Raw genomic sequence first — 21,967 nt, forward strand, 5'->3', positions numbered from 1 at the left:
TTCTGCACAGAGCTCCTAAAACCTTAGGAATTTCCTAAATGCCAGAGAGCCCTAAAGGCGCCTTTTGTTTGCAAGTGAGGTGGCATTTGGACCCTACCTAAGGGGGGGCTGGTGGCCAGGAGCAGCCCCCACGTGACCAGAGGCTGGCACCCCCACCCCCGTCCCGCCCCCTGACCTCTGGGGACCCATGAGGACTTGGAGGTCCAGTCAGTCACCAGGGACCAACGATCCGATGAGCTGTGCTGGGCAGTGAGGCCTCCAGGGAAACCCGCAAGGATGGGGCTCAGAGAACTTTCATGAGAAGCTGGTGACGCAGGGAGCCCAGCGTTTCCCCGGGTTCTGGAGGCCCCGGCGGCCCCACGGGACCCGAGGAGGGGCGGATGTGCCTCCGGGTCGGTGGGGTCAGGACTGGGCTACACGGCAGGATGCCCCGCGGGTGGGGAGAGCCGCCTGGTGCGGGCAAAACCCACATCAGAGCCGGGCGCCGCCCGTCACTGGCACGTGCCATCTGCGTCCGCCCTGCGCCTCAGCCTCCTCTGCCTCCCTTCCCGCTTCCCAGGCCCAGACGCAAGACTCGGCTTCCTGAACCCAGCCCGGCCCAGCCCCCCCCAACTCCAGGGAGCCCCCCAGGTGCTCGGGTGCAGAGGCAGACCCCTCGGGGCCTCACACCCAGGTGCCCAAGCCTTGCCGGAACCCCACCCCCGCCCCGGGGCCTCCGCACCAGCTCCCAGCCCGAAGCCAGGCTCCAAGGGGCCCCTCAAGCAGCAGACACAGGATCCCTTCCCGAAATATGCCCAGGCCACACCTCTCTCTTTGCGCAGACCCCTGCAATGGCTTCTCGCTGGGCACAGAACGGAACCAAACTCCTGCCCTTGGCCGTCGACCCCACCTCCGCACCCCCTTCCCCCGAGGCTCCCCCTCAGTCAGCGGCCTCTCCGGGGACACAGAGGCCCTGGAGAAAGAGGTCTTTGGGACTCACGTCCAGGTGGAACACGGGTCCGTTCTCCTGGGTAGTTTCTATTTAATTTTCTAGGAAGTGCCACGCCACTGCCCAGAAGCCGAGGTTCTCCACAAAACCCCCGCGGGACCCCGTAACCCCCACGCCCTCCCAGGGCCCATGCAGCCGGCCAGGCCCCTGTCCCCGGGGCGCAGGACAGGCCCTCCGGAGGGGCCACGCAGGGCCAGCAGTACCTGTCTCAGGATGAAGGCCACCACGTCCGTGGACTCCCAGTAGCTGGCGTGGAAGAGGTGGGGCAGGGCCACGGTGGGGAAGGCCGTGAGGACTTCGGGGCAGTACAGCGCGTAGTCGATTCGCTTGGAGCCCCACCACTTGGCCGTGACTGCGGGCCCGAGACCCAGGTGAGGCCTTGGCCCGGAGGTGGCGTGGGGCCCCGGCCCGCAGACCCCGTGGTGAGCGGGCCACTCAGGGCACAGGTCTGGGGCCAGAGCTCCGGGACGTGACCGCCCGGTTCCCACAAGCCACCAGCCCCGCCCCCGCCCCGTGGAGGCGGCCGGTCTCACCGTGAACGCCGGGCCCGGGCCCGTCTGGCGGATCACCGCCCCCGCCCCCCCTCAGCAGCCCTGGCAGCGGACCAGCGGCTGCCCGGCGGGGAGGGTCCCTCTCCCTCAAAGCAGGCAGGGCCCCGAGACCCTCACTCACTGCGGGAGGCGCCCGCGGGCACCAGGCTGTCTGAGGACGCTGAGCTGTCGCTGTGGGAACTGTCCTGGCTCCCCCTCCGTGCTGGGCACGGGGCACGCGGGGCCTGAGGAGACGAGGCAGGGGCGTCCGGGGGCGGAGGGCTGTCCCGAGGGCTGCCCTCCAGGAAGAGGCGGCTGTGGGCGTGCAGAGCGTCGGCTGCAGAGGCAAGGTCACAGTCAGCGCCAGGCCCCGTGTCCCAGGGCAGCCTGCACCGGGCGGGAGTCTGGGCCCCCGGCCGCTCACCCCCACCACCACCACACAGGCAGCCTGCACCCCTCAACCCCCGGGGCTCGAAGGGGCGCCCGGCCGGGTCTCGCCTCCTCTAAGTTGTGGGTCCCAACCATCCCCTCCGTCTGTGTCAGAGCTGGAGGGCACCTCTGGATGCGGCCGTTAACCACAGCCTCCTCAGCAGACCCCCTGAGGCCCAGGGGAGGGGGGTAACAGGTGCTCTGGCCCGGGCGCTAAGGCGCTGTCGGGGGCGGGGCGATGCCCCGAGGGACACACGCGGGGCTGGAGAGCCCTTCCCACTGTGGAAGCTCCTGACAAGGCAGGACTTTGGAAATTAGGTTTCCATTAAAATTGGGGGTTGCTGGCTTTGGATCCTGAATGAGCCTCAGGCACGGCACCCTTGCCCAATCGGGCCCACGCTTCTGAAGAGGCTCCGGCCGAACCTCTTTGGCCAGGATGTGGAGCCGAGGCCCTGATCTCTAGTGCTGACCGCACTGCTGCCTCCCCTGTGCGTGCCCGGCTCACCGCACTTCGGCCCTGGACACCCTGGCCTCCCCGCCCTGTCCCCCCCGCTCCTCCCGCCTACAAGCTCCCCCCCCTCCTCAGCCTCCAGCTCTGCTCCACCTGCGTCAGGCCGGGGTCAAAGGCCCCCTCCTCCATGACGTCCACCGGGCTGACACACCCCCAGGCCTGCACCTCCAGAGGCGAGGCCCAGCATGGAACCCTGACTCGCCATCGGGTCTGATGGCTCGAGCACCATGCTGGCCTCGCCCCAGGAGCCTGTCAGGGGCAGAGCCTGGCCGCTGCAGAGCAGGGGTGCACACAGGCCGCGTCTAGTCCCTCCTTCAGCCAACGCGTGCAGAGCTTGGGCCCAAGAGGGTGGCACTGCAGGCTCAGCCCAGCCCCCGCTCAGCAGGCGCGTGCGCGCACGCACACACACACACACACACACACACACACACACACACGAGCCTACCCAGCAGGAGTGACTGCCCGTCGCCCAGCGGGAACCTCTGGTAGCGGGGCACGCTGACGGGCGGCACCAGGTGGAACTTGGGCTCCAGCAGGGGCTCGAGCCGCGAAGCAGAGGGGTCCGCGCAGTGGAAGAAGCTGTAGACCTGGCTGCAGGCGGGACGCAGCTGGAAGCCTGAGGGGGACACGGGGACACGGGGGGGGGGGGGGACCCTGGCTGGCTCCTCCCCCTCGGCCCAGCAGGCCCCCCTGGGCGCAGCTGTGAGCAGCCCACCCCTCTGCTCAGGAACGTGCACCCCACTACCAACAGGCTCAAAGCCATCGGGTCGAGTTGGGTGTTCAGGGCCCCGCCCACCTGCCCCACCGGGAGCGGCACCCCAGGTCCCCAGCGGGGACGCATCTGCAGGGCCCCAGAGCCGGCAGGACACTTCTCCCACAGCCCAGCAGGGGTCCCCACCCACGCCCACCCCACCCCGAGTCCAGGGAAGCCTAGGTCTCCGGGTCAGCACGGAGGCGGCGCAGGATTCTGCCTCCCCCCCGCCTTCAAGGAGAGCCCTTCCCTCCGTATCCGTCCCACAGTGGAGGCTGCTGGTGAGCCCGGTGGAGGAGGAGTTGGAGAAGCCCCGATGTGTAGCCCCTCGGGGGGCCCCCAGCCTCCCGCACCCCCAGAATCCTGCTAAGCCACTGGCTGGTTCCCATCACCTCAGTTCAGGGCAGGGGGGCGGGCGTTCAGTCTGAGAGGCACTGGGACGGGCCTGGGGCTGTGCAGCGGGGAGGCTACGGCCGCAGGGGGGCTGCCTGGGCGGCGGGGAGGGCGGGTGGCAGGGGGGTACATGTGGCTTCTCTTCCCCTGGAGCCTGACGACTGTCCACGTGGGGCATGTGACAGGGAGGTGGAGTCCAGGGGGCGGCTCCCCTTCACCCCATCCGGGGGGCCATCCCTCCCTCCGCCTGCCCTCCACCTCCTCCAACGCCACGCCCCGCCCTCCCCACGCCCGCCCTCCCCACGCCCCGGCCCTCCCCGGGCCACCGCTCCCCCCACGCCCTGCCCTCCCTACACCCCCCCCCCCGCGCCCGCCCCCTCCCCACGCCCGGCCCTCCCCACGCCCCGGCCCTCCCCTCCCCGCGCCCCGGCCCTCCCCACGCCCGCCCCCTCCCCTGGCCAGAGGCCCTCACATAGTGATCCAGAGACACAAGGCCTCCCAGCAGAGCCACCCACCGTCCAGCCCCGGCAGCACGGTCCTCCGCATGGCCAGGACCAGGCCCAGGGGCGAGCCGAAGAGGAAGAAGTCGGACACGTCGAAGTCCAAGCGACCCAGGCCGACCTCGGGTGGCGGGAGCCCCTGGGCCACAGGGGGCTCGGCCTCGTCCTTCAGCACATTCGAGTGGATGCTGCCGGGGGAAGAGAGACCCGCTCAGGGAGTGTGTGCACGTGTGGGTGTGCAGGCGGAGGGGGCGGAGCCCACGTCCACTGGCTGCCCGAGAGCTGACGGCCACCCCGGCGCAGGCCACTGGGGCCTGGCCGACAGCTGGGGGAGGCAGGGGTCGGTCGGCCCACTTTCACTCTGAAGGCCAGATGGTCAGTGGTGTAGACTGCGGGGCCCCGTGGCCTCCATCACATCCACCCAAAGCCGCCGTCGTGGCAGCCAGAGGCCGTGCTTGGACCGACGCTCACGGCACAATCCAGGAAAACGTTTTCTCCGCTGGGCTGAGGGCCTGAGAGCACCTGAGCACCCTGTGGGCTGGCAGGCCTGCCCCATCGGGCCGGCTTCACCAGGGCCTCCCGCCAGCTCTCCCCTCCCCCCACACACCCCTGCACCATCTGCTGGCGGAGCCTGGCCCGGTCGGTGCCACCCCAGCCAGACAGAGCCAAACCACGGCACCCGGCATCTTCTCCGTGACGAGGGGTCCCAGCCACCGGCAGACCCGGTGCACCCAGCGAGCCCTTCCCTCCCCAGTCACCTGCGGGGGGAGCAGGCCTTCAAGAGAAAGGCCCACGCACAGAACTGCGACCAGACCGGCCCAGGCGCCCCTGCTCCTGAGAGCCCCGCTGACGCTCTGTCCCGGCCCCAGAGTGAGCCGCCCAGGACGGGCAGGAGAGCGGCGCCTGGACCTAGTGCAGCTCGGAATGCGAGACAATCAGCAGGAGGCCGCGAACTACGAATCAAGTAACTGAATGCAAATTCAGCGAGAATATTCCACGTGGAGGAGGAAAGGGGATTTGAGAAATAACAAACATCTCGGGCCAGTCCCCCGCCTGCCACACGCGAGGGGTCAGGGCAGCTGGATCTGGGTCCTCAGATCCAGGATCGGGCTCCTGTCTCTCCCACGAGGACATCGCTGGTGTTTGACGGAACCGCGATCTGTCCCTAGGCTGGCGGGAAAAGCTGGCTGTGCTGACACGGCTACCGGAACCCTCCAGCTTCTTGTCACCCCCCCCCCAAATTTGGGGCCTTCTTAAAGGATTTTCCACCCTGCTGCCCTGCCGCGACCGCGCTTCGAACAGTCAGAGATTTGAATGTGCGGGGCCCGTGGTCAAAGGATTTCTCTTCCGGGAATGCGCCTGAACGAAACAGCCTGACGCACGCGCAAGCGCTCACGGGCTGTGAGTCCCGGACTGGAAGGAGCCAAGCCTCCGATCACTGGGATGAGAAGAGCTGTCCACTCGCTCAACGAAATACTCCCCGTTCAGGGTATTTACCAGATGTGTGTCCCGTAGGGAAAGGATCCAAAGAGAGCACAGCGTAGGGTTCTTTTCCCAAGGAAAACTACGCAGAGAACGCACGAAATACACACAGAGCAAAGACTCCGAAGTGGTCACAAGGGATCGACTCTGCAGACCTCGTAAAGGCCTCCTGACACTTGTCACTTGTGGGGAGAGAGCTGAGGGACCGCGGGGAACAGGGCCTGCCTTCCTAGTGGCTCCCTTGCGTCCCCAGTGAGAGAGCGGGCACCTCATTCAGCTCTGCGGGGGGGACCGCCCGGGGACCAGGAGCCAGGAGCCGGCCCCCGCTGCTTGGTGCCGGGCCGCGCGACCCAGGACGCCTCCCGGCCTCCCTGCTGATCCTTCTGGGAAACCACAGCGCCCGGAGTGGCTCACAAAACACGCCCATGTCTGCTCTTCCACGGCCTGTGCTTGGACGCAACAGGGAAGCAGGTTGGGGACGGGGAAGGGGGTCCCCTCGACAGAGGTTGAAGCTGAGGGTCGGCGATGCTGGGGGGCTGTCCCGTCTCTCTGCAGGTCGGGGCGGCGCGGGGACGGGGCGCGGGGCCCCCTGGAAGGGCCAGGGACACAGGGCAGGTCCTCACCGCCCCGGACGCCGCGCTGCCAGGACCACGGGGCCCAGGAGGCGTTACCTGGACAGGAAGGCGTGATGCTGGCCGACGGCCTCACAGTCGTAGGTGGAGGAGTCGCTCTGTTTGCGAGGCAACGGCCTCTGGGGCTCCGTGGCGTCCTCGTCGTCCGGTGCGCTGGACACGTCAATGCTGCTCTTGCTGAGGCGCTTGCTGCCGGCCAGACCGCTCGCCTCGTCCGCCACGCCGGGGGCGTCCTTCGGGGCCGCGCAGAGGAGAGGGGGGCACTGCAGCCGCCACAGACGGCGGGGCCCCGCTTCCTCCCCGGACGCGGGCGGGCCCCTCTCTCCCCAGACGCAGGACCCGTCCTAACTCGCCTTCCTTTCGCAGGCTAGCTACCCTGCGCCAGCGTGAAGGCCGAACTCACCCCTCCCAGGTCAGGCCCCTGCTCCCCGAGGGCGGACCCCGCCCCATCCCCACTGCCCGGCCCCCACCTGGGTGCTGCTGATGCTTCCCTTCCGGCTGCTACTGCCTGGACTGTCTCCCGAGGGCCCCGCGCTGTAGCAGATGGCGTCGAAGGCCAGGAGGCCCCCCACACAGTCCCCGATGAGACACACCTGGAGCGGACAGCCAGGACTAAAGGCCTGCCCGCCGCTGACCCACCACCCCCGCAGCGGCCAGCGCACCAGCCCCTCGTCCCTGGGAGAATAAGGGACCTGTCCCAGCAAGCCACTGACACAGCCGCTGCGGGGGATGGGGGCTCATCCTGGGTCGGGGCCGGCCTGAGGGCAGCACTCAGGCCAGGTCAGGGGTCAGATTCAGCCTGAGGGCAGCACTCAGGCCAGGTCAGGGGTCAGATTCAGCCTGAGGNNNNGCTACTGCCTGGACTGTCTCCCGAGGGCCCCGCGCTGTAGCAGATGGCGTCGAAGGCCAGGAGGCCCCCCACACAGTCCCCGATGAGACACACCTGGAGCGGACAGCCAGGACTAAAGGCCTGCCCGCCGCTGACCCACCACCCCCGCAGCGGCCAGCGCACCAGCCCCTCGTCCCTGGGAGAATAAGGGACCTGTCCCAGCAAGCCACTGACACAGCCGCTGCGGGGGATGGGGGCTCATCCTGGGTCGGGGCCGGCCTGAGGGCAGCACTCAGGCCAGGTCAGGGGTCAGATTCGGGTCAGGGTCGGCCCGAGGGCAGCAGTCAGGCCAGGCCAGGCTGGGCCAGGCTGTCCTACCTGCCCACTGAAGCCTATCCCGTCAGGGGACCTGAGGAACTCCATGTAGACCTGGTTGGCGCGCTCGATGACGGTGGCCACCGCGTCCTGGTACCGTGGGGAGGAGACGGCCAGCAGGGGCAGGGCGGCCAGGGGCACGTGGTCCTGGTTGTTGCCGAGGCAGCCCTCATCGTGGCTGTAGGGGTTCAGGCTGCGGACAGGGTCAAGGTAAGCCCGGCAGGGCTCAGGCAGGGGTGAGGCCGGGCATCTGGACGGCCGCCTTCCCCTGCCCTCTTCCGCACGGCCCCCAGGAACACCCTGATTTGGAGGAAGCCACCTGTGTGGATCAGGGTGGGGACATATCATAGCAGACTTCCTGGAGGAGGTGGTCTGGACTAGGCCTCAAGCAAGGCTTTATGGACGCTAAAGAGGAGAGAGGGGGCTCCTGGCATGGGGACCTGCGTCAACCACAGCTTGGAGATGGGTGCGCAGCTGTGCGCACCACATGGCATCTGCCCTCCTGGGGACAGGGTCCAGGCCCTTCCTGGGCGTCACGGAAAGGTGTGAGCCTGCCCTACTGCGTCCTCACTGCCCTGCGTCCCACAAGCAGGCCCCGCCCTCTGCGGCAGCCCTGACCCCCCCGGGACCAGCTCCTGCCCCAGCTCCCACCCCCAGCCGGCCTGCCTCTTCCCCTGGGACATCAGAGCCAGCTGGCTAGAGTGACCCCCCCCACAGCCCACACTCAGGTTGACGAGGGCTCAGCGTGGACCCCGCCGGGGCCTGGGCTCAGGGCGCTGCAGCAGAGCCGCGTGGTGTGCGAGGCCGGCCTGATGGCCGTCCCTCACCTCCAAAGAACACAGATTGGAGGGAACAGGCCTCAGGTGCAGCCAGAGAGGTTTTAATTAGCTGGAAAAGCTCCCTCTCGCAGGGACTGCCTGGCGGAACGGCCTGGGGGACAGGTGGGGTCCCCACCCCTCCCCTCAAGTTCTGGCGATCAGGGCCCGCGCTGGCTAGCCGGGTTCTGGGGGCCGGGCGTCTGGGAGCCAGGGGGCCAGGGTGCTGAGCCTGATTACGGAGGAGCACAGTGCGCCCCGACGCTGGGGCCGGAAAGAGCCCTCCTTCCAGGAGCCCCTCCCCTCCCGGGCCCCGGGGCTGAGGCCTGAGGTCCTGCATTTCAGGGGATCTACTGGGTAATCTCTGTCCCAGCCTGGATCGGGACTGCTCGTGTCCTGTGAGCAGAGGCGGGGGGCGGGGGGGGGAACAAGGCCCAGGGAGCCTGCTGCCTTATCCCTCCACCAGGTGCTCAGCCCGGACTCGGAACACCCTCCCTCCCGCCCAATGTCCCAGAGGGAGCGCCGTCCCTGCCACGGGACGGAGCCGAGAGTCACACGAGCACACAGGGTCCTCACAAACCCTCCACCAGCTGCTCCTGACGTCACCGTCCACACCTCACACGCGAGGGAACAGGCCACAGCAGGGTCCCCTGGCTTTTCCCCGGTGCCCACGGCACAACACACATCCCCCCGGGGCACCGAGTGTGCCCCCACCCGCGCCCCCCACCAGTGTGCTCACGGCCAGTCAGGCTGACATCCACGCACGCCCGGGGAAGGTACCCCCAGCCGGGACAGCGCTCCCTTGCCATCCACCCCCCCTTGGCCAGTCCCCGTGGGCAGAGGGACTCACTTGGAGACAAGAGAGAAGGCCTCAGAGCAGACGGCAGGGCAGGGCACGAACTTGATGAGGATGTGGCCCAGGGCCGCCGGGAAGTGGGCACGCGTCACCTTCTCCAGCACGGAGCTGAAGGTGTGGATGTCGGCCGCCTTGCAGGCCGGGTCCCCCGCGCCCGAGTCCAGGACGTTGCCCCCGTGCAGCACCAGCAGCAGCACGTGTGTCTTGCAGGAGCGCCGCAGGCAGCCTTCCTGAGAAGGGCAGGGGTGGAGGGGTGCGGGGACCCTCTGTGAATGCAGGGGCGCCCCGGCTGCTGGCAGAGCAGGCCCCTCGCTGTCAGGGGCCCTTCTTGTTCACACGGGGGCCGGAAGCCCAGAGACAGACAAGGACCTGCCCAGGGTCACCCAGCGAGCACAACGAAGAACAAGTCCAGGGTCCACCGGCCTGGGGGTCCCCCTGAAATCCTGACCAGAGGGGGGGCCCAGACACCCCAGGAGCTCCACACACCTCACTGTCTTCGTGGATCTCGATGCTGCCCTGGGCAGGGAACTTCTGTCTTCGCAAGGAAACCCGGTACAGTTCTCCTGCGGGGGGACGGGGGACTCAGTACCTGCAGCGTCCCCGGGGGCCCAGCTGGGACGACAGCATCCAGCGCCCCCTCCCCCCCCCCCGCCCCGAGACCAACACAACCCGAAACCTTTGTCTTCCCGCGGGAAGGGCGGCCAGCAGCGCCGGGCCAGCGCACACGCTGTGCCTGGGCCAGGAGCCGCCCCAGAAAGTACCGGCCTGCCTTCCCTCACCAGGTACCGCAGCGCCCGTGTGCGGGTCAGGGGCGACGCCGGGTTAGGGGCGAAGTGCGGCCCGAGCGCCCTTCTGAGAAGCGGAGACCTGCGTGCTTTTAAAATATCTGCTTGGAGCCCTCAGAGCGCAGGGGGAGCCCCCGAGTGTGGGAAAGCGTGACTGGGGGTGCCCCCCGGGGAGGCGCGTCCCCGGCCCCAGCAGAGGCCCCCGCAGAAGGCAGGACGGCAGCCCCAGGGCCCGGCCGTGCGCCCTGCCCGCGCTCCGCTCTTCCAGGAGCCGGCGTTCCCACCACGACGACGAGGCCCGGCTGGCCCCCACCGCAGGCAGCTGCGCTCCCCCTGCCTCGCGCTGAGCCTGTGCCTGGGACGGCCTTCCTCCTCTGTGCAGACCAGCAAACTCCTACCTGTGCTGCAAAACCCTGCCCAACTGTCCCGGCCCCTGGCAAGCCTTCTCGGATCTGCCAAGGCAGAGACGGCTACCTCGCGACACGCCCAGCAGGGCCTGGCTCAGCGCCGCGAGGCCCTCCTCTATTTCTGCGTCACCTCTGGACCCCGTGATGACAGGGATCACCCACTGTCGGGTCTAGTGCGGCGTTTTTGTGAAAACCGCTCCGAGCAGAGGTCCCAGGGCACACGCGTTCTGTGAGGCGTCTCTGTGCTCGGCGCCTGGGAGAAACGGGGTGCGGGGAAGCGTCCCCCGCTGGGATGTGCATCTCCTGGAGGTGCCCGGGCGGCTGGCACTGGGGAGCCTCGTCGGCCCCCCCCCTTCCCCATCCCCAGAGCCCCTGGTGATAGGAGCCACAGGCAGGGGTGCAGGGTGGCGAGGAGCCCCAGACCCGGCTCTGCCAGCGCGGGCCTCCCCAGGCGGGGGGCGCCCACGGCCGCCTGCCGGCCCCAGTGCCCGCCCCCCGCATGCCCACCAGCTGAAGAGCAGAGGCTGGTTCCCCCTAATCACAACCTTGGAAAGTCCCGCACTGTGACTGCCCTTCTAATGACCCACATGCCACACAGCTCTTGAGACAGAAGCCGAGGGCAGCACCCACGTGCGTGGCACGCAGAGCAAAGTGTCACCGGCTCAACCACGGGGCCCACGGTCTCTGCCCCTCCCCCCCACTGCCGGGCCGCGGGGACCCACAGGGCTGGGGGCGGGGGGCGCCCCCAGCTGGAGCTGCCACGCCACCCGTCACCCCTGCCCTCCAGGGAGCACAGCCGGGCCCAGCTGTGAGCATGTGGCCCACAAGAGATCCCAGTCCTCCAGGAGCTCACGGACGCACACGCACCACACGCTCGGCCGCAAGTGACCCTGGGAGCCCACGGGAGGAGCTACAGCCTCACTTCGTGGCAAGCAGGGGCTCCGGCCACAGCCCCAGGCCCGCGGGCGAGCGCCCGCGACAAGAACGCACACGGGACGCGGGCATGGAAGGGACCAGGGGTAACGGCTGGCCCGAGGGGCTGTTCGGATGTGGGATCACGGCTGTGTCCATAACTCTTCTCCAGCTTCCAAAATTTCCCCAGCGAGTGAGCTCACACTAAGTCTAAAACTATTCACGGGCATGTCTGCCAAACAGACGATACAAGCGTGTGTCACACTTACAACGGGGACATCTCGGGCCGCAGCCCCCACTTTCCCCAACGCAAACCCCACAGAAGGACCAGGAGACGCCCGTGCCCGGGAGCTGCCAGCGGCGAGGGCACCGAGGAGGACCGCCCGCGGACGGGAACCAAGACCCCGCGCTGGGGTTCTGAAACCAGCTGGACACGGTGGCTGCCTCGCTCCACGGGCTGGGCCCAGACACAGCTCGATGACCCCTCGGGGCCCGGGGCCACGTGACACAAGCCCAGGCTGGGCAGGGGCGTCCGTGGCTGTGGGCACGGAATGAGGAGGGCACGGCAGCTCAGGCCGCCCTGGGGGCTCACGCGGGTCCCGCCAGGGACAGAGCAGGGCCCCGTGAATGGGGCAGGGGTTTTCTGGAGGGTTCCGGGTCTCAGGGCTCAGGGAAGGTTCACAGTCGCCTGGGAGGGGCTGTGCTGGCCTGGAGGAAGGAGTTCTTACCGGGTTACAGGAGTGAGTGGATGCGGGGCAGCCCCCTCCCCCTGCTGAGACAACTTAACCCTTCCAGGGCCGGAACCCAACCCGGTGAGCCTGGACCCATCACCCCAGGGGGCCCAGCCCCCCCCAGGGCTGGTAGGCCCCCCACCGAGGTGCTGGCCCAAACTAAGACCCATGGGGGTCTGGGCCCCAGACCCAGCCCCTGAAAGCACGCGGTGGGGGGAGGTAGAGGGGCCACACCCCGGGGGCGGAGGCCAGGCCCGGCAGGGTCAGCACCCTGTCCCAGAGACGCAGCCTCTCCGATGTGCCCGGGGGTCCCGGCCTCCTCAGGGTCTCAGGCTTCCCTACACTCATCCCAAGGGAGCAGGGTGCCTCCCTGGTTTACAGGGGAGAGAGGGGCCGGGAGGGGCCGGGAGGGGCCGGCCTTGGTCTCCGCGTGTGGGGGAAGGGCTGGGGACGCGGACCAGGCTTGGCGTCGGCACGGGGGACGGGCACTCGGAGCAGTGGGGGGCACGGTGAAACTACCCTCCTCACCCCCCAGATCAGCAGTCACCGTGCTGCCTGGCGTGTGGGGAGCAGCCCCTCCTGGCTCGTGGCCGGTGACAGTGGAAACCGCTGGGATCCCAGGAGGCTGGGCTGGTAACACCCGCGGCACGGAACGCCCGCGGCAGCCGGGCCGGAGCCCTCGCGCAGGAAGCCACAGGCGCACACCACCATCGCCTGGCCGTTCGCGGCACCAACGGAAAGCAACATGCGTGCCCAGCCGAAGGGGACCGGCCGGCACGTTCCCCGGCAGCGAGTGCGGCCGCGGCCGCGGAGAAGCCGACGTGACCCCCGCGCGTCGACCCCCAGTAGGGGCCAGGAGGGGAGGCGCGGTCTGTGCCCATCTGCGGGCAGCACACACAGAAGCACGAGCGAGCGGCTATTTATGGAGATGTTCGCATTCGCAAGGAACCCGCTGCCTCGGGGGTGGGGGGCCGGGCGGCCGGAGGCCGGGCGGGGGCCACGCGGGCGTCATGGCTGTCCCCTCGGGGTTCAGACCGTCTGCCTGTGCGGCCTGCCCAGAAGCCACAAGACCGAGAAAACTTTTCAGTGCCCGTGTAGCGGGCGACTTCTCTCCCGTGTTCCCCGCGCTCAGGCTTCCTTCCCGCACGGCTTCACGGCTGTTTCCAGAAGCTCTTTGGTTCCCAGGAGAAAAGGATTTGAGGAAACAGACGGCCTCCGGCTGAAGAGAGACCCCCGCCCCCTCCCCGGCTGAGACCAAGTGGGGCGGCCTCCCCAGCGGGCCTGGACCGCCGGCCGGGGCTGCAGGGCTGGGCGCCAGCGACCGCCCGCTGGGGCTCCCCGGTGAGGACGGCCAGCGGGAGGGCGCTGGGCCGCTGCCTGCAGGGGTGGGAGGGGCCGGACCTGTGGGTCCCTAAGCCCGTGAACGGTCCTTCCAGGGGGCCCTCCTTCAGTCCTGCGTTGGCACCGCCTTCCTTTTCCCGCCGGGACCCCCAGGGAGTCACACGGTAAATTCCAACAGCTCCACACAACCTGGGTGCTGTGGTCCCACATCCCATCGGCCGCTCCTCTGCTTCCCCTCCACCCCCCTCCCCTCTGAGCTCAACCCCGGGGCCATAGGATGTTTTTCAAACCTTTCCTTCTCCCTCTCACCACAGGGCCTTTGCACATTCTGCTGCCCAAGCCTTGACTCCTCTTCACGCTGCTGGGCCCAAATATCTCCTACGGAAACCTCAGCGGTCCTTGCCTCTGGGGGCTTCCGTCCTTCCCCTCCCCCTCCCCACCGGCTTCGCTCCCCAGGGTGAGCCCGCGTCCTCAGCCTTGTGGGCCTCGGTCTGCCGTCTCCTCCGTCCCCAGGCTGTAAGGTCCTCACAGGCCGCGGCTGGGTTTAGTTACCTTCCATTTTATCCCCAGAGACAATCAAGATGCTGGCACATAAAAGATGCTTGTGAAATATTTTTCAAACAAATGAGGGAGCTAATAATTTGTTCCCATTTTAGACCCTTACGGGTGTCGCAAGCTGCACACGAGCCCAGCAAAGCGCAGACGCTCCTCAGATAGACCCGCGTGAACACGTCCTCATGGGAAGGAACGTACCGATGTGTGAGCACACGCGCTGATGCACACACACGCGCACACGCCCGGCCACGCACAGGCACGCGCACACGCGGGAGCAGACGCCGTCCAGCAGACATCCGCGGCCACGCAAGGAAACGCTCAGAGGCGGCCGTCTGCCACCCGGAGCTCATTAAATCAGGCTAAATATAGCCCGTCTGCAGCTGGCTCAGCACGCCGCCCACACAGGCCAGGAAAAGACGCCAGCTCCCGGGGCGCTGGGGGGCCAGCTGAGGGCAAGGGGCTTCAGGGACCCTGTGGGGCTGCGGGCACACGGAGGGGCCTCGAGGCAGTGGCCCCGGCATCCGAGCGCCTCCTCCGGTCGCCGGCCCTGGTGGTGGGATGTGAGGTCAGATCCACACACACAGTCAGGGTCCTGAGGCCCAGGACTCCCCTCCCCCGTGGGATGTTTGCCTGACAGGCGCCGAGGCCGAGGGTCGGAGCTCAGCGGGGGGCAGGGCGGCCGTAAGGACGCAGCCCGGACAAAGCGGGGCTCTGCTGGTGGCCCGGTCAGATGGGAGCCCGTAATGGCACGCAGTCCAGACTGTGGTCGCCAGGCCCCGGCCCAGGGATGGGTGTGGGAGGGAGGGAGAGTGCAGGGAGGGGGGCCGGGGGCTGTGCGGAGACCACAGTGGGTGTAGACGACGCGTCGGGGCCCTGGCGCCGAGCACCAGGTCAGGCCGCTGGATACACGGTGGGCGTTTGCTGAGCTTAGAGCAGCCGGGACGAGCAGACAGGACACCAGGAGGTACAGAGACTGCTAGAACGTCAGAGTCCACAGGGCTGCACGCAGGGGGGCGCGAGGCGGGGGCACAGACCCTCTGTCCTCGGCCCCCAGGCGGGCCCCACACACACGGCTCCCCCAACAGAAACCTGGTCCCAGTAACACGGAGGGAGCGGGCTGCCGGCCGTGCAGCTGCAGACGGAGGCTGAGCGGCCCAGCGGGCCTCCTTGCCTCGGCGCCCGGAGCCTGCCCAGGACACACCCCTGTGCGGGGACACGGAGCGGCCACAGCACCGGCGGAGTGAGACAACGGAGCCCCGGGGGCCCCTCCACCTCTCTGCAACTCTGGGAAGAAGACGTCACGGTCCTCTCTCCGCGAGGGAGTAAAGCGATGCTCAGAGGTGTGCAGAAACCTGCCCAGAGCGTCACAGCACGGAATGAAGCACGGGGCTTCCGACCCGGGTCCGGCTCCCTTCCAGCTCAGAGGCTGCGGCACCAGCCCCGGGACTCGCTGAGTCCCCGCGGGGGCCACTCGCACCACCCCCACCCTGCCCCTAGTGAGGGTGCAAAGACCCCGTAGGAACACCACCGTGCACCCGGGAGAAAACCGTGAACGGTGAGGCACGTCACCGGGTCACAGGCGTCGGGGGGGCCTCCACTTCGCCAGCTCTGGATTAAGAGTAAATAACGACCATCGACGACTGTCACTTCCCAGACGTGGAGGCACCTAAATGTCAAAGTCTGCGGACACACGCCCGGAACAGAATCGGCAGAACTGCCAGCTGCGCGGGCATCTCAGGGAAGGGAGTTACGAGGTCATGGTCCTTCCCGCCATTCAAACTGCAGGCTGTGCACTCAGGCCCACCAGCCTGCTCTTGTTTTCCCCTCACCCCCTCACCCCTACTGAGTAAGACCCTCAAGGAGCAGAAGCAGAGAACAGCCTGCAGCCAAGGAATTCTGACTAAGGCCCATAACCCTAATTTAGTTTTATTTTATTTTTAAAAACACATTTTGCTGTTTATTTAATTCTGAAAGAGAGACAGACAAAGGGCAAGTAGGGAAGGGGTAGAGGGAGAGGGAGACACAGAATCTGAAGCAGCTCCAGGCTCTGAGCTGTCAGCACAGAGCCAGACGCGAGGCTTGAGCTCACAAACTGTGAGATCACGACCTGAGCCGAGGTCGGATGCTCAACCGACGGAGCCCCCCAGGCAACCCCATGACCCCGGTTCAGAGACGACGACGACCAGACTCTGCGTCTCCACTGAACAACCACGTCACGCAGCTGGGTGCAGACCGGAGCTGCTGTCTGGCCCCGGGGGGCGGTCACTTCCCCGAGGCTGCGGACAGTGGCCACACCTGAGGAATGTGCCGTGGGGCACGTCGGGGACTGCCCCTCCCCAAGCCACCTCCTAGACAGGACGCACAAGGTGCGTGGGACGTGCCCTCCACCAGCCCGGAGCTCCGACTGCCTCCCCTACCCCCGAGCCAATCCCCCTCTGCCCTGAATCCCAGGCGCAGCTGCAGACACCCCGGCTGCCATTCGTCAAAGCAGCCGCCATTGCTGCGGGAATCCCCATCCAGGCCCCGGCCTCACACACCCTGGCTTCCTCTGCTTCCAGGCCAGAACTGGCGCCTCCGTGTGGCCCTTCCTCTTGGGGAACGCAAAGACTGATCTCTCAGGTCCTCACCGAGCCACCGGGTGAGAAGGGAATCCGGGTGCACACGGGGCGGCATCCTGCTCTCGCTGAGCTGGGCTCCTGGCACTGTGTGAGCCCCGCCCAGCCCCGCCCTCCTCGCCCCTTGCACCACGGCCTGAGCTTTGGGATGCCCCTGACAGAGGCCCCCCCGGCCCCCGGAACAGGTCCTCAGCGCTGGCCCCGAGCCGGGCAGACCCCTTCCTGCAGCCGAGATGCGCGAGCCTGGGTGTGCAGCACGGGCTGAGCCCCCAAAGCCGCAGCCACAGGTCTAAGCAGCAGGAGAGAGGAGAAGGGGGCTCTGAGGGCTCCCCCCCATCATGCACCGGACCGTCCCGACCCGGCCTGCTGAGAAACAACACTACCGGCCGCAGATGCTTGGCTGAACCTGCAGGGCAGACGCCCCGATCTCGGTCTGCCCGCGGACATCTCTACCGGGTGCCCCGGGGCCAGGCCTGTGGGAGGAGGGGCGGGGCCTTGGGAGCGGGATCCCCACGCAGGATCCGGGTCCAGGATCATGACCCGGCACAGCCTTGAACGAGGGGCTTCTGACCCCAGCACCACATCACCTGGGACCCATGGCATCAAAGGCTCAGAAGGGCTTGCTCCCCCTGCTCTGCAGGGTCGTTCCCCCCCCACCCCCCCGCTCAACTGCCTGACCCAGCAGCCCCTGGCCCTCACTGCGGCTCTGCCGCTCCTGAGCTGCCCAGCATATGGGAGCTGCGGACCTCAAGGAGCTCGGCTCATGGAAAGAGAAGGGGCCCCAGGCCCGAGGAGGCAGGGCCCACCCCGAGGAGGGGTCAGGCTGAACTCACGCTGCTTCTCCTGGAGGGCGCTGGATGTGCACAGGGCGCTCCCGTCTCCTGTGGAGAAAAAGCGGACACGTGAGAGGGTCCCGGTGCTGTGGCCCCTTGTGCCCTGCCTGGTCCCTTCCAGCACGTGCGCTGCCAGGCGCTGCCGCTCTGGGCCCTCACGCAGCACAAAGCACGAGCCAGGCCTGTCTGAGGACCCCCGGCGGTCAGAGTGCAGATCGCCAGCCCCTTTTCCAGCTCCTGACCCCCATGCCCTGCTGCTACCCCCACAACAGCTCAGATGCCCCCGCTCCTGGGCCACCCCCTCCAGCCTTGCTCAGCAAAAGGCACCACCTTCTTCCCCAGCCTGCGGGGCGGCCGGCCCTTCCCCTCCCTCGGTCCCACGTGCTCCCCAGGTCCTGCGGGGTCTGCCTCTGAGGCTCGGACTCCTCGGTGTCCCCACACCCGGAACATGCTTCTCAGCCAACATTTGCAGAGTGCACGGACCGCACACCCTCCCTTCGTGCAGAGCTCCCCGCCCCCCAGGCTATGGAACCAGCTTTCCCCATCTGGGAGCAGGTTTTTTCTGCCAGTGAAAGTCACAGAATCTCCTCGTTGAAAGTCTGGGAAACGCTGAGACACAAGGAAGGAAGAGGGCGCCTCACGCTGGCGCCACGGAGAGACGGCCGGCGACCCGCTCACACCTGTTCTCCCAGCTTCTCTAGGTCCCGTCTGGGCCCACGCCACCCGCCACTGAGTTCCCACCAGCCGGGCTCATCGCAAACCGTCAGGAAGCACAACACACACTTTCTGAACTTCAACCTCGGGCATAAATTATTCCCCAACCAAGTCGCGAGGCCCAGCGAGTGAGGACAGAACAGGCCGACCGCGACCTCACCGGCCCCGGCCGCCCCCCCAGCCACGCTCTCTGAGCGTCCTTACGTCCGGGCGAGGGGCAGGGACCGCGCAAGGCTGGTGGGTGCCGGCGGCTTCCCCGGGAGGGCGGCCCCCCCGCCCCCCCTCCTCTGCGGGGGATGGACTGCAGTGGCTCCCCTTCCTCCGGGTCTGACTGCGAGGCAGGCCTCTCGCGAACACAGCGCCCGGAGCTCCTCGGCCCTCTGGTGCCCCCCACCCCGCCCCGGGCCATCGGCCCCCGCCCCCCCCCACCCTGGCGCCCCCCCTCACCCCCACACCCTCTCCAGCCCCCATGCCCCCACCCGCTCCAATGCTCCCCTCCCATCCACTCACCCCGACGCCCCTCTCCCCACCCACCTGCCCCCCTGCCGCCCCCCCAGCCCCCCTCCACCCATCGAGTCTCCTTCCCTGAATCTGTGGTTCTGGCGGGAGCCGCACACCTTTCCTGCACAGGTGAGGGCGTTCCGGACCCCCACCTGCCCTTCCACCACCTCCTCTGTCACACGGGCCGTGTCCTCTGAGAACCACCCCGGCCGGCACCCGTGAAGGCCGCCAGTCCCCGCCGGAGGCCTCGCTCCCCTGCAGACCCCCACCCCCACGCTGAACGGCCCTCGTCTCGGCCTCTTCCGCTTCCCGGCCCAGGTGAGGGCACGACGTGGCCCCGCCAGCGTCTGCGGAGACAGGCGAGCAACGCAGAGGCCGCGCCTCCAGCCTGAGGACCGAGGTCCCTCCTGAAGGGGACCCTGGCCGCACGCTGCAGCTTCCCGAGCAGCCCGAGTTCCCGGAGCAACGCCCGGGGACCCCCGCTCCCCAAGGTGCAAGGTCGCCGGCACACCTTCCTGGGGCCCGATGCCAGGCCGCACAACGCCAGGGCCTCGGCTGGGACGCCCCACCTCCCGCTGCCGGCAGCCCCGGGCCGACGGGCAACTGACGGGCTCGCGGTCCACGTCACGGGCCGGACGCCCCGCCAGCCCCGGGCGGGATGGCTGCCAGGCCCCGAGACACAGGGCGAAGGGCCCCTGGCCCCGCACACCCTGCAGCCAGGCCCCGCCCACCCTGCAGCCAGGCCCCCACAGGCAGGTGCGAGGAGGAGAAGGCAGGGCGGGGCTGGGAGCCGGAGGGCAGGAGATTTCCGGGAGGCAGCGGGGCGCCTGCCCGCCCGCCAAGCACAAGCCCGGCCCCATCAGGCCGCGCTCACCAGCAGATCTGAGGGTACAACTATTCAGAGCCCACAGTTAACCCCTAACCCAGGCCCTGCCCTCGGGGAGCTGGGGGGTAACATTCGGACGGCAGGGGCCTGGGGGAGGCAGGCTGGGGAGGCATTTGGACGGGGGGTGGGGTGGGGCTGGGGAGGAGGAAGGCTTCGGAATTCCCCTCCCGACAAGCCAGAGGGGGCCTGGCAGACCCCACGGTGGGGGGCGGTGTCAGCTGGGGTGCAGGGCTAGCCTGGTAACAGGGCTCCAAAGCCAGCAGCCCGCCCTCCCGCCTGCTCCCACCAAGCTGCAGCCTCAAGGTGCCCCGTCACCCAGCCCGCTGCACCCCTGCACACGGCTTCCACAATAATCTTCCTGGAAGGAGGCTCTGGCTTAAACGACTCCATGGATCCCCAGCGACCCCCTCCCGACCCAACACTAGTCAGCTTGCCATTCCAGGCCTTCAGCATCGGCGTCCCCTCCGGCCTCTTCCAGGCCCCCCACCCCTCTCTCCCCACCCCCTCTCCGACCCCCAGCCCAGCACCTCGCACCCTGACTTCAGGTGAGATGAACCCACGTGCTCCTCTGCAGCTTTGCTCCTGACCCCGGCTCTGTCCAGAGCCCAGCAAGGCCCCCGGGGCCGCGTGTCCCTCCCGCCCCTGTGTCCTGTGGTCCTGCTCTCGTGGGCCACCAGCTCCCCGGACTGCGCCTGCCCCACCCCCTCTGGAGCCATTTCTGAGCCATCGGTCTGTCCCCAACAAGGACCAGCACGGAGAAAGCACTGGGATGGTGAGTCCAGTGCACGGGGGTGGGGGAGGCATGAATGTGGGGAGCCCCTCATCGCTGCAGGTGCAGACAGGGATGCAAAGCGCACACCCCAGAAGGCATGGCTGTAGGCGGCCGGCTGGTCGGCACCAGCAGTGACAGCCCAGCTCCGCCGTGCGGCCAGTTAGAGCCGTAACAGGGCAAGGCAGGGGTCTGGGAGAGGCTGGGCATCCGGAAGGCCCCCAGAAAGTGCTGGCTGGTCAGCCTGCAGCCCCCCCGGAGGGCTGTCTAGAGCACAGGCCAAGCAGGAGAGGCGGGGAGCACGGCCGGGAAGCGAGGAGTCCCAGACCGGAGTCCGCCGTGGGAAGGGTCTGACCGCCCCTCGTGGGAGCCGCCGCGCTGCTGGGTTCCCGCGGGCCAGGGTGGGCTCGCTGTCCCCACACAACGACAACGGCTAGAGCGGGTGACAGCCACACTGACGGCCTTCACGCGGGTGGGGGTCCACCCTTCGTTCCGCGGATGACGGAAACCTGCTGGCCAGCCTCACCGCAGGGCCGGTCCTGGGCCCACGTCTGAGGACGACAGCGAGCTCACCGCATGATCCAGGCCTCCTCTCCCGCATTAAATACATCTTCGCCAGGACCGTGAAATAAGAAGGGGTGTCCTTCACAGACCTGAAGCCGTCAGGCATCTGCGAAAGGTGGGCGGCAGAGAAGCCATGGAGGGAGGCAGGGCTGGCTCCCAAGTTTGTGCAAAGAGCCCGCGCAAAACGATCAAGTGGGAGGCCCTCCCAGGGAGGTCCGTGCGACTGCGGAGGTCCAATCCGTAAGGCTGAGCGAGCAGAGGCGGAGCCACAACCTCAATCCCACCAAGGAAGGTCTGTGGCCAAAGGACCGGCCAGCGCGGGGGAGAGAGGGGCTCCTGGATGGAAAACGCAGCAGCAAAGGAAGTTCTGTACCACCCAGCGGGCACGGGCCTCCCCCCCACGCCCACTGGGCGGACAGAGGCAACTGCCCCGGGGCTGGGAAGGGCCGAGCGTCTGAGGAACAGCACAGCCGGGCAAGCAGAAAACACTGAGAATTAACCAGAAGCTAATGTCCTCCAGCATGTCCTACCCTCCCCAATAATTAGATGACAGCTGTTTGCAATAACCAGACACATCACATCATCCGGAGACCGGCTAAGGGGGAGGTGCAAATACTAAGCAGAGTTCACGGTCAACATCACTCAATATTAGAGGAAAACCAACAGTGTGGGAAAAAGATGCCAAACTCAGAGGCTGAGGGAGGGGGAATCCAGGAAAGAGGATCTGTGGGCCCCTTGGCCAGTTCCGGGCATGATAACCGGCGGCTGTCAGACTGCAGCAAGCACCGGAACGACCAGGGCACTTAAATCACGGACTCGCCGAGTCTGGGCGGGGCTCAAGAACTCACACTCCTGACGAGTTTCCAAGTGCCGCCGCCGCCGCCGGCCCAGGGGCCACCGCTGGAGACTCACATCGTGCAGACAGCACATGAGCCAGAGCCCAGGAGGGACGGGGCGGAAGGCAGCCCAACGGGACACCGGTGTAGCAGAAGTTGGTCGGGGACACCTGGGCGGAGACTGCCTCCCTCCGGCCAGTGAGAATGTGTCCCTGGGGACACTCAGTTCCTAAAACAAGTTTGTCCCTTAAGTGACAGCTCACAGCCTGTGAGCATAAATTATTCTGAAAGAAACGTGGAAACCTTGAGCATGAGAGATGAGCAGCTGTGGCAAGGACCGAGTGGAATTTCTCCAAGGAACGGGAAGCTGTTCAACAAATGAAAATCAATCACAGTCGCAGAAAAAAAGGACAAAACCCACACAATC

General features: G+C 67.7%; 1 protein-coding gene across 2 annotated transcripts in view; it reads right to left on the reverse strand.

Moving 5' to 3' along the window:
* Positions 1-21,967, reverse strand: part of PITPNM3 (PITPNM family member 3) — a 60,501-nt gene that overhangs the window by 12,512 nt on the left and 26,022 nt on the right. Inside the window, exons 4-14 of one of the 2 annotated variants that reach the window (XM_039254537.1) lie at positions 17,271-17,318; positions 9,578-9,654; positions 9,086-9,321; positions 7,424-7,613; positions 7,075-7,159; positions 6,687-6,724; positions 6,256-6,449; positions 4,118-4,290; positions 2,904-3,074; positions 1,661-1,855; positions 1,192-1,340 (exon numbers count right to left, since the gene is read on the reverse strand). In XM_039254537.1, the coding sequence (XP_039110468.1) occupies positions 1,192-1,340; positions 1,661-1,855; positions 2,904-3,074; positions 4,118-4,290; positions 6,256-6,449; positions 6,687-6,724; positions 7,075-7,159; positions 7,424-7,613; positions 9,086-9,321; positions 9,578-9,654; positions 17,271-17,318 (1,556 nt within the window). Of the gene's footprint in view, positions 1-1,191; positions 1,341-1,660; positions 1,856-2,903; positions 3,075-4,117; positions 4,291-6,255; positions 6,450-6,686; positions 6,810-7,074; positions 7,160-7,423; positions 7,614-9,085; positions 9,322-9,577; positions 9,655-17,270; positions 17,319-21,967 lie in introns of both variants that reach the window. The other variant, XM_039254538.1, reaches the window with a different exon arrangement.

The sequence above is a fragment of the Hyaena hyaena genome, unplaced genomic scaffold (assembly GCF_003009895.1).
Source record: "Hyaena hyaena isolate Hyena2069 unplaced genomic scaffold, ASM300989v1 scaffold_492, whole genome shotgun sequence".
Taxonomy (NCBI): Eukaryota; Metazoa; Chordata; class Mammalia; order Carnivora; family Hyaenidae; genus Hyaena; species Hyaena hyaena.